Below are 18,738 nucleotides of genomic sequence, written 5' to 3'. Positions count from 1 at the left end.
GGTGGGGGTGAATACTTTTTATTGTGTGTGTGTGTGTGTGTGTGTGTGTGTGTGTGTGTGTGTGTGTGTGTGTGTGTGCGTGCGTGCGTGCGTGTATATATACACACACATATACATACACATGACAAATAAAACTAATCTTTATCTTAAGAGTCCATAACCAACTTCAGGATGCATGATCTGGATTTAAGTGCTCATATTTCAATGAAGGGAAGCATAGGCTGATGTAAAATGGTTGTTAAGAATGAATTCATTCATTTGACCAAGGGATCCATGACCCAGATAGCTGTCTTATGTATTTATATTTATTGTGTATTTTTTATCATTGTGTTAGACCATAATTCATCTTATTATGATTTTCATGCTGCATCGAATCCACAGTAACAATTATTTCATTCTCCTTTACACAGTATACTGGAAATGACATTAACCAATCTTGAATCTTGATCCTGAATCTTTATTTCCTTCAGAACGCAATTCATCAATGTCTCCCTGATGAATAAATTTGCACGGTGTTCATGCATTGAGAACCTGATTCCTGAATGCTGCCAGGACTTGAGGGACTGAGTTATAGGGAGAGACTGCACAGGCTACAAATTTTTTTCTTGAAGCGTAGGAGACTGAGAGATCTTGTAGAGGTGTATAAAATCATAAGGGGCATAGACGGTGTGAATGCACTTGGTCTTTTCCCAGGGTTGGGGAATCAATTAGAAAGCACACACTTAAGATGGGACAGGAAAGATTTATTAGGAACTTGAGAAACAACATTTTTTTTTAACAACAGCTGGCATGTATGTGGACAGGTTCAGGTTCACGGAGTGAAAGGTTTTAGAACAGGTGTTCCAACCTTTCTTTATCCATGGACCAACACCATTAAGCCAGGGTTCATCATCCCCAGGTTGGGAAACCCTGCTTTAGAAGGTTCTGGGTCAAATGATACCATATCAGATCAGCTTGGATGGGGCATATAGGGCAGCATGGATCAGTTGGGCCGAAGGGCCAGTTTCCATCCTGTATAACTCTTTGAATATTTTCTAAATTCAAATGTTAATTTGTACAGTATTTCTGCCTGTATTTTTAAGTGAAATATAAGGCACCTCTTCTCAAAACAAAACCACCGGTTTCAATGCAAACAGGTGACTCAAGACTTATTATCTCAGAAATGTAAGTCTAACAAAGAGTATCGTCAACACAATTTAGAACGTTGTTTTAAAGACATTGTCATATTTAATTATTAATGAATTGTATCAAATAACTGTCTTCATAGGCAGAGATACAAAAAGATACAACAAATTGAGAGAAAATGAGTAAAACAACTGTTGTCTGAAAGCATCTCAAAATGTTATAACAGATAAAATCCATTGGTATTTATGACACAGGGCATTGCCACAAGTTAACATAACTGCAATAGTTTCTAATAAATTCCAAAATTTATAAACCTTAGAATATTAACATCTTAAACAGTTAATCGTAAACAGATAGAATAGATGGAGAGTTTGCAATCCAGGAATATCTGTGCTCCTCAGACTTTGGGGTGATGAGCCTCAAATTCTGAGCAACCTTCTCCGGCTGCGCTCCACCTACTGTACTGCGCCATTGTACCCGAACATCACTAAGAGTTAGGTATACATCTCAAATACTAGTGAAAATAAATGTTCTGTCCGTTATAATGATCTATTCATAACAGAAAATAGGTGTTTTTATAATATAGCAGCACTGGACAAGTACACAGCAATAGGTCCATATGTACTGGGAGTTGCCCTGATTACTTATTTGCAAGTGCAACCTGTATACATTCAAGATTCAGTGGAAAAATTTCACATACAGTGCATATTTTCTCTGCATCACTTGAGTGATATATTTTGAGGTATTTTTCACTCAACCTACTGACTCCATGGGGAAAAAGAAACAGAACTTCTGCTGAAACATTAACTGTTTCTCTTGCCACAGATGCTGCCTGACCCAGAGTATTTCCAGGATTTACAGTTTTTATTTCAGTTTTCCAGCATCTGCAGTTTATTAAAACTTTTATTTAAGTCAATGAGTTGGGGTTTTTACAGCAATGAAGTCACAAAGGGAAATATGGTAATATATTCATAAAAATATGGATATCACCCAATGGTCCAATCTCTTCTCCTATCAGGTAGCATGGAAGCCTAGTGGCTAGCACTGCACTTTACAGGACAGGCGACGCAGGTTCAGTTTCTGCGACTGACTGTAAGGAGTTCATATGTTCTCATCCAGCTACTCCGCTTTCCTCCCACAATCCAAAGACGTAGTGGTTGGTAGGTTAATTCATCACTGTAGGTTGTCCTGTGATTAGGCTAGGAGTAAATCGAGAGATTGCTGGACGGCATGGCTCGAAGGGCTGGAAGGGCCTATTCCGCACTGTATCTCAATAAATAATTAAGTAAATAAATCTGTTTCTCCAGCCCTTTACCTTTTCCACCTATCACCTCCCAGCTTCCTACTTCAGCCCATCTCCCCCTCCCCCCCACCTCCTTAATTTGGCTTCTTCCCCCTTTCTTTCCTGTCCCGGTGAAGGGTCTCAGCCCGAAACACCGACTCTTTATTCATTTTCACTATCAGCTGAATCCCTCCAGCATTTTGTTACTGTGAATAACATAAGCAAAGCTTTATTCTCCCCATGAGTAATCCACTCTACAACCGCTCTGCAGAGTGCCCTGGCCCCGTCAAACTGCACCAAGCACGTCACAAACAACAAAGCGCAGGTGCCGGAAACTTGAAATAGAAACAGTAAATGCTGTAGACATTCAGCGAGTCAGGGCTTCTGATGAAAGATTATCGACCTGAATTGTTTCTCTGCAGGGTTGCTGCCTCACCTGCTGACTTCTCCAGCACTTGCTGTTTCCATAGCATGTCACCAAGGCAGCAGGAGGTCCGGAAGGGCACACACAAGAGAGAAAAAACAATGACACAACTGTTCGTAACCATCTGATCTTGCAACGTTGATAAAACAAAGTGCCTCTGACTTGCACCATCACTTACTCTGATAACCGTGAGATGACTGATCAATCTCTATACTACTTTAGAAAATCTCTGCCCTCAGATGAGCATTGATTATCATAAGCTGTTATTTTTATTGGGCTGAGCTATTGGGCTAACAACCCACCTATTTAGCAGGACAATTTACAATGACCAATTAACCTACTAATCATAGGTCTTAGACTGTGGGAGGAAACCCACAAGGTTCATGGGGAGAAGGTACAAACACCTTACAGATGGTGCCAGAACTGAACTCCAAATTCCAACGCATTGAGCTGTAATAATGTCACGCTAACTACAATGCTACCATGGTGCCCTCGTTATTCCTCACAGAACATTTTAACTTTCAATAAAATTACCCAATAAAACAAAAATACTGGAGGAGCACATCAGGTCAGGCAGCATCTGTGGAAAGGAATAAAAAGGTGACATTTCAGGTGAGGACCTTCATCAGGATGACTCTTTCAATCAGATTTAAAGGTATGAACAAACTATCACATATCAACACAACACACTCACCATTAGTGCTTTACAATGCAGAATTAGACACAGCTGAAAATGGAAGGGCCAGAGCAGTAAAAGGCACTATTTTCAATTCACAAACAGAAGTATTGCAAAACAAATTCTACTAAGGCCAATGAATTTTACTGTGGGTGGTTGATCTACCCTGGCCAATGCACTGTAGTGGAACTCTGCACTCTCTAACGACATCCCAGTCCTGATTATTTGCAGGTCCAAAGTGGGCGATGACTCTTCAGCTTAATGGCTATCAAGGAATACCAAATACAGGATGTTCCAGGATAACCAATAGAGATCCTTGTACCTTATGATCTAAATGCAACAAAGTAGGTGATTGGATAATTTATTGCCAATGGAAACACCAGGAGAAGCAGCAAGGACCTCATCCTTGTGAGAGGAGGGACTTTGCCTCAAGGACATATGAGGTCTTATGATGAAAGTTGCAAGTCCGTGGAAGCCACGGGACTGATCAACCTTCTATCATCCAGGGCCATCGCCACTGGAACATGGAACACCTGGGGACATATTGAAAGACTGGTCCATGACAGGACACTGGCGAGCTGCTGTTAGTGGCCTAGGCCCCTGTAGGGGTGAAGGACATGTGACTAACTAATGGAAAGGTGCATGGATGGGAAGGGTATGAAGACCATAAGGCTTAGGAGCAGAATTAGGCCACTCAGACCATCGAGTCTGCTCCACCATTCTGTCACGACTGATTTATTAGCCCTCTCAACCCCATTCTCCTGCCATCCGAGACCCTTACTAATCAAGAAATTGAGGTCCAGGTGCAAGACAATGGGACTAGGCAGATAATAGATGGGCTGAATGACATACCTCTGTGCTGTAAAACTCCATAACTTTATCTAGGAAAAATGGAAGTTCAGGTGGCTGTGTAAGAGGGAAGGGTTAAATTGATCATGGAGTAGGTTTCTAGAGGTTTTAGATACTTGGCAGATGTCATTCAATGTGAATAAATGTGAAGTTATCCACTTTGGAAGCAGGAACAAAAGGGCAGAGTATTGTCTGAACGGTGTAGAGTTAGGTAAGGGAGAAATGCAAAGAGACCTAGGAGTCCTAGTTCACCAGTCAATGAAGGTGAATGAGCAAGTACAACAGGCAGTGAAGAGGGCAAATGGAATGTTGGCCTCTGTTACAAGGGGAATTGAATACAAGAGCAAGGATGTCCTTTTGCATTTGTACAGGGCCCTGGTGAGACCACACCTGGAATATTGTGTACAATTTTGGTCTCCAGGTTTAAGGAAGGACATTCTGGCAGTTGAGGAAGTGCAGCGTAGATTCACTAGGTCGATTCCTGGGATGGCAGGGCTGTCTTACGCAGAGAGATTGGAGAGATTGGGCTTGTACACACTGGAATTGAGGAGATTGAGAGGGGATCTGATTGAAACGTTTAAGATAATTAAAGGATTTGATAGGATTGAGGCAGGAAATATGTTCCAGATGTTGGGAGAGTCCAGTACCAGAGGGCATGGATTGAGAATAAGAGGTCAGTTATTTAAAACAGTTGAGGAAGAGCTTCTTCTCCCAGAGAGTTGTGCAGGTGTGGAATGCACTACCTCGGAAGACAGTGGAGGCCAATTCTCTGGATGCTTTCAAGAAGGAGCTAGATAGATATCTGATGGATAGGGGAATCAAGGGATATGTGGACAAGGCAGGGACTGGGTATTGATAGTGAATGATCAGCCATGATCTCAGAATGGCGGTGCAGACTCGAGGGGCCGAATGGTCTACTTCTGCACCTATTGTCTATTGTCTATTGTTAGCACAACATTGTGGGCTGAAGGGCTCATGCTGTGCTATGTAACTCTTTAAATCTAGAACCACAGCTCCAGAGTTATCGATAGGGAGAAGGGAAATAGGAACGAAGGGTCTCGGCCCGAAACGTCGACAGCGCTTCTCCCTATCGATGCTGCCTGGCCTGCTGTGTTCTACCAGCATTTTGTGTGTGTTGTTGTTTGAATTTCCAGCATCTGCAGATTTCCCCGTGTTTGCTCCAGAGTTATGACAGCTTCCTCACCAAAATGAATCGGCTGCTTCTGTTTCATAGGAACCAGGGTGGGATAAAGGCTTGGATCCCACTGGAGGTGCAGAGATCACCTTCAGTTCACTGTCGGGGGTCTGAATACAACTTTTACTTTCAAATGGGTTTTGTAAATGTAAGGTGGCAGTATTCAATGGAACAGAATACACAGACGGTCTTTTGCGATCAAAAAAGAGAAAAGAAAGAACCCAATTCTGTGCCTGGAAACTGGCTTAAAGACTCTAATCATATGCAGGCAAACCAAACAATTCCGGCTGAAAATCTTCTAGTGACTTGATCATCAAGGTGGCTGCCTTTGTTAGCTCCGGGTCTAGTTGTGGGTCAGGAACTTGGATCACCTGCATTCCTGCGGCCAACGCTGCTTTCACTCCGTTCACAGAATCTTCAAACACGAGGCACTGGTACAAAAAAAACAAAGCACTCAATTGAAACAAGCAATGTACAAATTGTTTCGAATCCCTTTTATTTTCTAGCCTACCCATCCCCTGAACCATCCACTAAGCAAACACTCAAAGTCAAAAATCAAAGTAAAAGTAAATTCATTATCAAAGTACATACACTAAGTGACAACTTTATTAGGCACACCTGGTCATTAATACACATATCTCACCCAGCACCCAGGGCATGCCCTTTTCTCACTGTTACCATCAGGTAGGTGGTACAGAAGCCTGAAGGCACACACTCAGTGATTCACGAACAACTTCTTCCCCTCCATCGTCTGATTCCTAAATGGACATTGAACCTGTGAACACCACCTCACTTTATACATATATATATAATTTCCGTTTCTGCATGATTTTTAATCTATTCAATACACGTATACTGTAATTGATTTATTTCTTCTATATTATGTATTGCATTGAACTGCTGCTGCTAATTCGACAAATTTCACATGTTGGTGATAATAAACCTGATTCTGATTCTAAGTGACTTTGACTGTTGGTGCCAGATTGGGTGGTTTGGAGTTTCTCAGACTCCGCTGGTCTCCTGGGATTTTCGTGCGCAATAGTATCTAGAGTTTACAGAGGATGGTGCGAAAAACAAAAATAATATCCAGTGAGTGGCGGTTCCATGGGTGGAAGCACCTTGTTAATGAGAAAGGTCAGAGAGAATGGCCAGACTGGTTCAAGCTGACAGGAAGGTGACATAATAACTAAGTGTAACATCGGTGGTGTGCAGAAGAGCGGCTTGAGATGAATCTCAAGGTTGCATAATGAATACACACTTTGAAAATAAATGTTTGAGCGCTGAATGCACAACATGTCGAACCTTGAAGTAAATGGACTACAGCAGTAAAAGCAAAATACGCTCAGTGGCCACTTTATTAGGTATAGGAGGTAACAAATACAGTCATTATTAAGTGCACATACAGTATAAGTCTGTGCCAACCATGATGCCAAACTAAACCTACATTTTCTACCTGCATATGATACACACCCCTCTATTCCCTCTACATTAATATGTTTATCCAAAAGCCTATTAAATGTGACTGTTAGTACAGCTTCCACAACCACCGCTGGCAGTGCTTTTCAGGCTCATATCACTTTGTGTAAAAAACATTCTGCACAACTCCTTAAAACCTTTCTCATCCCACCTTAAAGCTAAGCCCTGTGGTATTCATTATTTTAAGTCAATGTAAATTCATTAACAAAGTATGTACAGTACATGTCACCATATACTACCCAGAGATGAATTTTCTCACAGGCATTTACAGGAAGATAAAGAAATAGAACCATAGAAACATAGAACACAACAGCACAGTACAGGCCCTTCAGCCCTCTGTGTTGTGCTGACCAATATAATTCTTAAAAAGTACTAAACCCACACTACCCAATAACCCTCCATTTTTCTTTCATCCATGTGCCTGTCCAAGAGGTTCTTAAATACCCCTAATGTTTTAGCCTCCATCATTATCCCTGGCAAGTCATTCCAGGCACTCACAACCCTTTGTGTAAAAAACTCACCCCTGATGTCTCCCCTAAACTTCCTTCCCTTAATTGTGTACATATGCCCTCTGGTGTTTGCTATTGGTGCCCTGGGAAACAGGTACTGACTATCCACCCTATCTATGCCTCTCATAATCTTGTAGACCTCTATCAAGTCCCCTCTCACTCTTCTATGCTCCTAAGAGAAAAGTGCTAACCTTGCTTCATTTGACTTGTTCTCCAAACCAGGCAACATCCTGGTAAATCTCCTCTGCATCCTCTCCATAGCTTCCACATCCTTCCTATAATGAGGTGACCAGAATTGAACACAATACTCTAAGTGCGTTCTCACCAGAGAATTGTAGAGTTGCAACATGACCTCTCTACTCTTGAACTCAATTCCCCTGTTAATGAAGCCTAGCATCCCATAGGCCTTCTTAACTACCCTATCAGCGACCTTGAGGGATGTATGGATTTGAACCCCAAGGTCCCTTTGTTCATCCACACTCTTAAGTAACTGACCATTAATCCTGTACTCAGTCTTCTGGTTTGTCCTTCCAAAATGCATCACCTCAGACTTGTCTGGATTGAACTCCATCTACCATTTTTCTGCCCAGCTCTGCAGCCTGTCTATATGCTCTTGTAACTCCATCCACAACTCCTCCAATCTTCGTGCCATCTGCAAACTCACTCACACATCCTTCCGCCTCTACATCCAGGTCATTTATAAAAATCACAAATAGCAGGGGTTCCAGGACAGATCCCTGGGGCACTCCACTAGTCACCGACCTCCAGGCAGAATACTTTCCTTCCACAACTACCCTCTGCTTTCTTCCTTTAAGCCAATTTTTTATCCAAACAGCCGAGGTTCCACTTATCCCATGCCTCATGACTTTCTGGATGAGTCTCTCATGAGGGACCTTGTCAAATGCTTTGCTAAAGTCCACGAAGACCACATCCACTACCCAACCCTCATCAATTTCTTTTGTTACCTCTTCGAAAAACTCAATCAGGCTCGTGAGGCATGATCTTTCCTTCACAAAGCCATGTTGACTATCCATGAGTAGACTGTACTTCTCCAAATGCTCATAGATCCTATCCCTGAGAATCCTTTCCAGTAGTTTGCATACCACCAATGTAAGACTCACCGGTCTATAGTTCCCAGATTTCTCCCTATTACCTTTTTTAAACAAGGGAACTACATTTGCCATTCTCCAGTCCTCTGGCACTTCCCCTGCAGCCAAAGAGGATTCAAAGTTCATAGCTAATGCTCCTGCAATCTCTTCTTTCAATTCCCACAACAACCTGGGATGTATCATATCCAGCCCTGGGGATTTATCAATCTTAATGTTTTTAATAAGATCCAGCACTTCTTCCTTAATCTCCACATTGTCCAGTACACAGGCCTGCTCTACTTCAACCTCATCCTGATCAAGATCCTTCTCACATGTGAATACTGAAGCAAAGTATTCATTTAGGACCTCCCCAAACTCCTCCGCTTCCAGGCACATGTTGCCCTCTTTATCCTTTAGTGGTCCCACCTTCGTACTCGTCATCCTCCTAAACTTCACATATGCATAGAACGCCTTGGGGTTCTCCTTAATACTACATGCCAAGGCCTTCTCATGCCCCCTTCAAGCTCTCCTAAGTCCCTTCTTTAGCTCCTTCCTGGCTACCCTATATTTCTAATAAGCCCCTCCTACTTCCTGCTTCTTATATCTAACATATGCTTCCTTTTCCTCTTGACGAGTGGCTTCACATGTTTCGTTCCCTTTTCCTACCATTTTTTCCTTGTCTCAGTGGGACCAACCTATCCTGAACCCAGCTCAAGTGGTCCTTAAACTTCTCCCACATTACTTCTGTGCTTTTCCCTTTGAACATCAGTCTCCAATTTACTCTCGCTAGTTCCTGCTTCATCCCGTCAAAGTTAGCCCTTCCCCAGTTAAGCACTTTACCATTTCGTCTGATTTTACCCCTTTCAATAGCTATGCTGAAACTAAGGGAGTTGTGGTCACTCTCACCAAAATGCTCCCCCACCAAGGGGTCTGTCACCTGACCAGGTTCATTACCCAGAACTAGATCTAGTATAGCCTCTCCTCTCATCACCCGGTCCACATACTGTGTCAGGAATCCTTCTTGAACACACCTGACAAATTCAGCCCCATCTATCCCCCTTGCACTCTGGAGGTGCCAGTCAATATGAGGGAAGTTGAAATCACCCATAACTACTACCCTGTATTCCCTGCACCATTCTAAAATCTACCTGCTTATCTGCTCCTTGGTGTCCCGAGGGCTATTTGGGGGCCTATAGACTACTCCCAGCACAGTGATTGATCTCTTCCTATTTCTGACTGACTCCGTGGACACTCCTTCTGCAGCGACCTCCCTTTCTATAGCCGTGATACTATCCCTGACCAGCAATGCCACTCCTCCCACCTTTTCTACCTCCCATCCTATTCCTTTTAAAACATCTGAACCCCGGGACCTGCATCATCCAATCCTGCCCTTCCTCCAACCAAGTTTCAGTAACGGCCACAACATCATAGTTCGTAGAGAATTTATGTAAAACTATATACACAAAGACTGACAAACAACCAACGTGCAAAAGAAGACAAAATATGCAAATACAAGTAAATAATATTGAGAACATAAATTTGTAAATTTGAAATTTAAGTGACTACTAGACAGGTATATGGAGGAATTTAAGGTGGAGGGTTACATGGGTGGCAGGGTTTAAGGGTCGGCACAACATTGTGGGCCGAATGGCCTGTACGGTGCTGTATTGTTCTAAAGTAAGTCTACAGGTCGTCACCACCTTTGATTTGGCCAAGATCAGTGGTGTCATCAACAAATGTAAATATGACATTGAAGCTGTACGTGGCGACTCAGTCACGGGTATTAAGTAAGTAGAGCAGGGGGCTAAGCACACAGTCATATGGTGCACCTGTGCTGATGGAGATCATGGAGGAGATGTTGTTGCCAATCTGAACTGACCTGGATCTGCAAATGAGGAAATCGAGGATCCAGTTGCACAAGGAGGTATTGGGGCCAAGGTCTTGGAGGTTAGTGATTAGTTTTGAGACATGCTTCCAGACAGTAATTCCTCTGGGGTTTTTGTCAGTGAAGTTGCAGTGGTATTTTGTCCAATAGGGATCCTTATATGTTAATCAGGAGAATGAATACAACAGACCACAGAATGACGAAGAACAGCACAGCTAATTAACCCTGCCTATGTAACACTAGACAGGATTAGATAGTGTAAATCTAAAGCTTCCCAAGGTTGTCAAGCCGAGGGGTGGTAGTGGGGACAAGCTCCCACTATCTAAAGTGCTCCTCACAGCATGCGCCTCAAGTAGCCTTTGACAACCAAGTCCAACCCCTGGCCTTCTCGTGTGGCTTAGCCTCTAAGCCCGGTGGAACCGTTTCTACTGACAGGAGAAGGGGCGAAAGCAGGTCCTGATGCCTTAAAACCAGTGCCTTGGGTAGATGGAGCTCGTCAGCCTGGGAAGGCAGTCCATCTAAGAGAGGGAAAGCTCTGATTTCAAACCTCCACTACCTTGAGGCCATACCCACTCATGGGAAAGGCTTCAGGAGTAAACCCTGAGGACAAATCCAGAGCTGGAGTCCCTAAGGCAGTCCGACATTGTCTTAAACTTCACTCTGGCAACTCCTGTGACGTCACTGGTGCCAAGCTGTATCAGCCCTTGCCCTTCCCTTGGACAACATCGGTGGTGTGGAGCTGCTTGGGCAACTGCCGGTCTTCCATACAACCTTGCCCAGGCCTGTAACCTGGAGAGGACACTCGTAAGACTTTCCAGGCACTGATCCATGGTCTCGTGAACCTAACGGATGCCATCCTAAAGCTTCCCACCCTCTCTAATTTCCCCCTTCTCTCATGTCTGATGGAGTTTGTGCCAAGTAGAGCCACTATTCTGATAATCATTTATATTTTCCACAGTGCACAACAACTACATCAAATAAATGGCAATTAGCTTGCCTAATTCTGCAAAATAAAAAAAACTGAAAGGAAATAAAATGCTATAATACATCACAACAGAATAATAACTTAGGATAAATTAGACTCTTATGTTTTTCCAAATTCAGGAACATTTATTATCTGTCAAACATTGTCCTCCAGTACCAGCATGGATAACAACTTCACTCACCCCAACTCTGAACTGATTCCACAACCTATGGGCTCACTTTCAAGGACTCTACAAGTCATGTTCTCAGTCTTATTTATTTACTATGTATTTATTATTATTGTTATTATTTGACTGGTTGCATCTCAGCCAAGTATGGAAACACCAATGCCCTCGAACGGAAAAGCCTACAGAAAGTGAAGGATACAGCTCAGTCCATCACTGAGCACATCTACACAGACCGCTGCCACAAGAAAGCAGCATCTCTCATCCAGGAACCCCACCGCCCAGGCCACACTCTCTACTAACTGCTGCCTTCAGGAAGGAGATACAGGCTTCTGGAACAGTTATTATCCTACAACCATCAAGTTTCTGAACCAGCGTGGTTAACTTCACTCACCTCAACACAACCTATGGACTCACTTTCAAGGACTCTTCAACTCATATTCTCAATATCATTTAATATTTCAAAGTTCAAAGTTTAAATTTAATACCAAAGTATTTTTGTCATATACAACATTGAGATTCATCTTCTATCAGGCACTCACAAAACGAAACACAGTTAAATTCACGAAAGAGCATACACAAGACCACCTCATATCTAATTTGCAAAAGAGAACAAATCATGTAAATAGTTTAAAAAAGGTAAACGGAAACACATGGAACATGAACTGCAGAGTCCCCATGAGTGAGTTCACAATGCAGAGCATGCCTGATGGCTGTAGGGCAACGACTGCTCCTGAACTTGGTGGTGTGGGACCCAAGACCCCTGCACTTCCCACATGAAGTAGCAGTGAGCAGAGAGAGAGAATGGTCAGTCAGGCAGACATCATTGAACACATACATACATGCATGCACGCATTCATTCATTCATTGATTTATTTGTCTGTTTGTTTATTTTGTATTTGGCACACTTTTCTTCTTTTGACATTGGTTGTTTGCCTTTGTGTGTTTCTTTATATTTACTGTGAACGCCCTCAAGAAAATGAATCAGGGTTGTATATGGTGATATATGTACTTTGATAGTACATTTACTTTGAATATTTTGAACTTAGGAGCAGTATTAAGCTACTGAGCCCATTGAGTCTGTTCTGCCATTCAATCATTGCTGATTTATTATCGCTCTCAACCCCATTCTCCTTTCGTCCATGAGAGGAGAAGGGAACTGAAAGAGTTACAACCAGGAACAAACACGTTCTCTTTTTAACATATTTTGCAATGGCTCGTGAAATTCTAATAATAGTATTGCTTTTAAGACTATCCCCCTCTTCCTTGAACCTTGCCTGTATTCTACCCTTGTCCTCGAAGCCTTTGCAGCCCCTGGTTTGTGTTACAAATGCATCTCAATTCTAGGTTTAGTGGAGACTAATATTTCTGTGACAGCAACCTCTTGGAAGAAGTCTTTCAGCATGCAGAAGACAGTCCATCTCTATTACTGTTTTCAGTGCTTTGAACAACATCCACGTCAAAGAAAAAGCTGTCTTTGCCACTCAGTCTCTATCCAGTCTGCAGAATTAACTCAGACTCGTTTAAAATCCCTCAGTGTCCGTGTCGAGAGATCTAAAAGCCTCAACTGCGATACAGTCCGACGTTTGTGGGTAAGTTTGAAAGCTACACAAAATAGCATTATCAGACCCTTCAGAAACGCTTTATATCTAGACATTGCGTAGAAATGTACTTGACAAGCTTGCAGCGAAAGACCTAATTGACTTCCATGAAGTCACAAAGCTTGTATGCAAGTAACCAATTATTATTCGAGTAATATGCATAATGGAAAGGCTTAATTAATTCCCTGAAACTAGAGGCAATTAAAACTCTTCATTACTAAAGACGCCAAACTAACGACCCCATAATCATTGCATTTATTTGTAACAGCAAATATATACGCATCAGGCGGGCTCTTTGTGTCTTGATTATGCCAATACTGAAAGACATTAATTCTCCTTGGTATTGAGGAGGGATTCATGCCAAATTTGGCGTAAGAGCAGGATATTGCTTAACACACACACACACACACACACACACATACAAACACACAAAAGACTAAAATTGTCAATGTTACAGAGCCTGCTAGAAAAATAGCGATTTATTTTCATTTAGAGATGTATCGCAGAACAGGCCCTTCTGGCACCGCCCAGCAACCCACCTACTTAACCCTAGTTTGACCACAGGACGATTTAAGATGTCCATTTAACATACTAACCGGTACAATTTCTGACTGTGGGAGGAAATCAGAGCGCTCGAAGGAAGCCCACACGGTCACAGAGAGAATGTACAAACTCTTCACAGACAGCACCAGAATTGAACTCTGAACTCTGGAATGCCCCAAGCTGCATTAGCTTAGCGCTAACCGCTGCACTATCGTGGTGTGACACTGATAAGCAGTTCAAAGGAAACCATCAGATAATACCGCAAAGACTTCCCTCAGCTTCAATAAAAAAAAATAGAAATAAAAATGTGTTAGTCACTTGCATTTTCTCATGTGTCCTGTATTACAGATTTCAAAAGGGCTCTTGTATGACGAAGGAAAATCTTCTTCCCAGTCACGTCAGGTCCATTAATTATCCTAAGATGAAGAATTATGAATTCTACTGCACAGAATATTGATCCTAGATGGTAAAAAAATGTACAAGGACAAATTCCACAACTCTTGAGTGTGAGAACAGTATAATCACAGATGATGTGTAAAGATAGATAGCTGCTGTTTGATTAACATTACTATGGAATCACCTGCTATGTACACTCACAGAGGCTTAGGGAGATGGAGCAAATTTTCAAAACAGAAAGGGGGATATCACAAAATACACAATGTCAAGTATGCTGTATGTCTTCCCTAAGCACCAAAGAAACGCAAATTAATAGAATTCAAAGGTCAACTGAGGGGGTAGCTAATCAGGACCAAGGCAAGCAAATTGGGGACCTATATAAACGCGAGCACTCCCAGAGAGAAACACCAACAACTGCGCACTGAGGTTGTCACCTCGACTGCTGATGAAACGTCTGAAGCTGACTGCCAAGCTCCATGTACACCACATCAAACGCTTCAACCCAAGCTACCAATATTCACACCATCTTACACATCATCTATTGTAACAAGTGGCATTGACAAAACTAAGCTGCTTGTATTTATTAATGACTTCAACGCCATCAATATCAGCAAATATTCACCATCTTATCTTTGGATTTACCGAAGTCCATATACACTCCACAGCCAGTTTAAAGATGCAGGAGAGGAAGCTGATGTGGTCTTCGCCCATCCACTTCAAGGTTCGATGTGTTGTGCTTTCAGAGATGCTTTTCTGCACACTGCTGTTGTAGTACACGGTTATTTGAGTTATTATCACTCTTCTATCAGCCTGAACCAGTCTGGCCATTCTCCTCTGACCTCTCTCATTAACAAGGCATTTTCGCTCACTGAACTGCCGCTCACTGGCTCTTTCTTTTATTTCTCGCGCCATTCTCTTTAAATTCTAGAGACTGCTCTGCATGAAAATCCAAGAAGATCAGCAGTTCCTCTGATACTCAAACCATCCATCTGGCACCAACAATCATTCCACGATCAAAGTCACTTAGATCATATTCCTTCCCCATTCTGATGTTTGGTCTGAACAACAACTTAACCTCGTGACCATGTCTGCGTGCTTTTATGCATTGAGTTGCTGCCAACATGATTGGCTGTTAGATATTTGCACTAATAAACAGGTGTATAGGTGTATCTGATAAGTGGCCATCGCATGTAGGCCTGGGGAATCTGAGTCTTCAACTTGGAGACCGACCAGCCCCGAACTCTAAAACTAGAACATAAAACTCCATCATTAAAATCTTTGACGAGGTGTAAATATTCTTTAGCAAATCTTCTGACTGTCTCATCCAACTTGATAAGGATAGCTCAGAAAGTCTAATTAAATATTAAAGAATAATACAATCAAGGGATGGTGTGCATCTTAATCGCCATCAGATTTCTGAACTGATAATGAACCAACCCATCTACACTACCATACTCTCTTTATGCTACTTATTTTTTTAATATACTTTCTATTGTAATTAATAGTTTTTAAAAAATGGATTGCACTTTACTGCTGCTGCAAAACAACAAATTGCACTACATATGTCAGGGATATTAAAACTGACCCTAGTTCTGAAAAAAAAATTCTACCTTTTGGGTTGGTTAGGTCTAGTCCTGAAGATACTTGCACCCATCTCTTGAAACTCAGATTCACCATCTTTTCTTTGGATTTTGATTCTGGCCAAGAGAATCTGAGTTTCTAATTTGGAGACTGACAAGTCCTCATCGACAATATAAAAACTCATCTTTGTTGTCAGCTTCGTCCATTACAAAGCTTCTTAAAACTGGAGGTGGGTACAGACTGTGCTTAAAGCAACTGCGCTCATATACAGTAGGGTTCTTAGCTTTTATTAGTCTGATATCTGAATTAACACATAAGAACAGAATTTGGCCTTTCAGCCCATTGACTCTGTTCCACCATTCTATCACAGCTGATTTGTTCTCCCTCTCAACCCCATTTTCCTTCTTTCTGGAACTTTGACAACCGTACTAATCAAAGACCTATCGACCTCTGCTTTAAATATACACAACGATTTGGCCTCTACAGCCTTTGGTGGGAATGAGTTCCACAGATTCACCATCCTCTGGCTAAAGAAATTCCTCCTCATCTCTGTTCTAAAGGGATGTCCCACCCACCAACCCCTCACACATACACAGAGGCCTCCAAACCCAGGGCAGGCCACCTCTGGGCTATCAGTGGCCTGGACTCTCAGACTTACTCACAGACTTCGGGCCTCTATCCTCCAGTCCCTACCCTGGACTAAGAGACTTGACCGTTGGGCCTGTAACTCTGGACTCACAAACTTTAGTCTTCGATATTCGGGCTTTCTACCTCCAGACTCACTGAGCTCTGGACTTTGACCTTTAGCTTTACCCTCCGAACTTCATCAACCTCTGTGTATCCACTTAGACATACAGCACGGTAACAGGTCCTTCAGCAAAATGAGCCCACATTGTCCAATGTCTTCCAGTCCAGGCAGCATCCTAGTAAACCTCCTCTGCACCCTCTCTAAAGCTTACACATTCTTCCTATAATGAGGTGACCAGAACTGAACACAATATTCCAAGTGTGGTCTAATCAGGATTTTATAGAGCTCCAACATTACCTCACAAAAGGATCCTGCAAAAAGTAGTGCATACTGCCCCATCATTGTAGTGCATACAAATACATCGTGGTACTGATGTATTGAGCACATGTACACAAAGCATTGTCACAGGAAAGCAGCATCCACCATCAAGGACCCCCACCACCCAGGATATGCTCTCTTCCCACTGCTGCCATCAGCAAGAAAGTACAGGAGCCTCAAAACCCACACCACCAGGTTCAGGAAGAGTTATTACCCTTCAACTATCAGGCTCTTGAACCAAAGGGGATAGCTTCGCTTGCCCATCATTGAAATGTTCTCACAATCAATGGACTCACTTTCAAGGACTCTTCATTTCATGGTCTCAACATTTATTGTTTGTTTATTTATTATCATTTCTTCTTTTTGCACTTACACAGTTGTCGATTTCCACACTCTGGTTGAACGCCTCAGTTGGGCAGTCTTATCGGTTATAGTTATCATTCTATAGATTAATTGAGTATGCCCACAAGAAAATGAAAATCAGGGTGACATATGTACTTCAATAATAAAATTTACTTTGAACTCAGTTCCCTGACTAATAAAGGCCCCCTAACAACCTTATCAACTTGCACGGCAACTTTGAGAGACCTACTGACAATGACCCCAAGATCCCACTGTTTCCCCTCACTGCAAGAATCCTATATTCTGACTTCAAATTCAACCTTCCAAAATGAATCACTTCACACTTTCCTGGATTGAACTCCATCTGGCACTTCTCAGCCCAGCCCTGCATGCTGCATCCAATTTTGTGGATTGGTACCTTAAGACTAGATCTATTTGAAGTGGAAAATCGCAATACTGTGGTTTAAAGTGAGAAAAGCCGACCACTGGGCTGCTGAGATAAAGTTACTTTCATAGCTTTTCCAAGTTGAAAACCGAAGCAAATTGCTTGTACGCATGTAATATTTCTTTAATACAGTGGAACTTTGATTATCCGCCATTATAAAAGGCACCCAATCTCAACCTGTGACTAAAAGCTCATCTGCTGTCAGCTTTCTCTCCTGAATTCTCAACCTTCCCATTGTCTGGAAACCAAGTCTCAAAGATGCACTGAATTGAAAATTTAACTGTTGTTGGACACCTTGGCAACAAATATTTATCCTGGAAATTTGTGACAAATATAACTAAATTGCACTTTTGGCAGTCTATGCTATGGTGAAATCATGATTCGAAATTCCATACAGATTACTGCAGTCCTGCCAGAATTCACTGCATTTATTTCTCACCTTACTTCAGTGAGCTTACCCTGCCATTTAGATAAGCAAGATACTGTACTTTGTTACAGCAGGTTTTTCACCTCTCTTTTTCATGAGATACATACACTCAGAGGCCACTTTATTAGATATCACCTGTACCTAATAAAGTGGTCAGTGAGTGTATTTTTGTGGTCTTCTGCTGCTTTAGCCCATCCACTTCAAGTTTTAACAAATTGTGTGTTCAAAGATGCTCTACTGCGTATCACTGTTGTAACGCATGGTTTCTTGAGTTACTGCTGCTTTCCTGTCAGCTCGAACCAGTTTGGCCATTCTCCTCAGACCTCGCTCATTAACATGGCGTTTTCGCCCACAGAACTGTCACACACCCGATTATTTTTTGTTTTTTTTTTACTCATTCTCTGTAAACTCTAAAGACTGTTGTGCATGAAAATCCCAGAAGATCCAACAGTTTCTGAGATACTCAGATCCTAGCACCAACAATCAATCCATGGTCAAAGTCACTCAGATCACATTTCTTCCCCACTCTGATGTTTGGTTTGAACAACTGAACTTCTTGACCAGGTCCGCATGTTTTTATGCAATAAGTTGCTGCCACATGATTGGCTGATTAGATATTTGTATTAACAAGCTGGTGCACAGGTATACCACCAAATAAAGTAGCCGCAGAGTGTATGTGT

General features: G+C 42.2%; 1 protein-coding gene across 1 annotated transcript in view; it reads right to left on the bottom strand.

Moving 5' to 3' along the window:
• Positions 1-380: 380 nt before the first annotated feature.
• pudp (pseudouridine 5'-phosphatase) overlaps positions 381-18,738 on the bottom strand; it is a 105,643-nt gene continuing 87,285 nt past the window's right edge. Inside the window, exon 4 of the mRNA XM_059963747.1 lies at positions 381-5,982. Within this exon, the coding sequence (XP_059819730.1) occupies positions 5,806-5,982 (177 nt within the window). The 3' untranslated portion in view covers positions 381-5,805. The remainder of the gene's footprint in view (positions 5,983-18,738) is intronic.

The sequence above is a fragment of the Hypanus sabinus genome, chromosome 3, assembly GCF_030144855.1.
Source record: "Hypanus sabinus isolate sHypSab1 chromosome 3, sHypSab1.hap1, whole genome shotgun sequence".
Lineage (NCBI taxonomy): Eukaryota > Metazoa > Chordata > Chondrichthyes > Myliobatiformes > Dasyatidae > Hypanus > Hypanus sabinus.
This window is presented reverse-complemented; position numbering and strand designations above follow the sequence as displayed.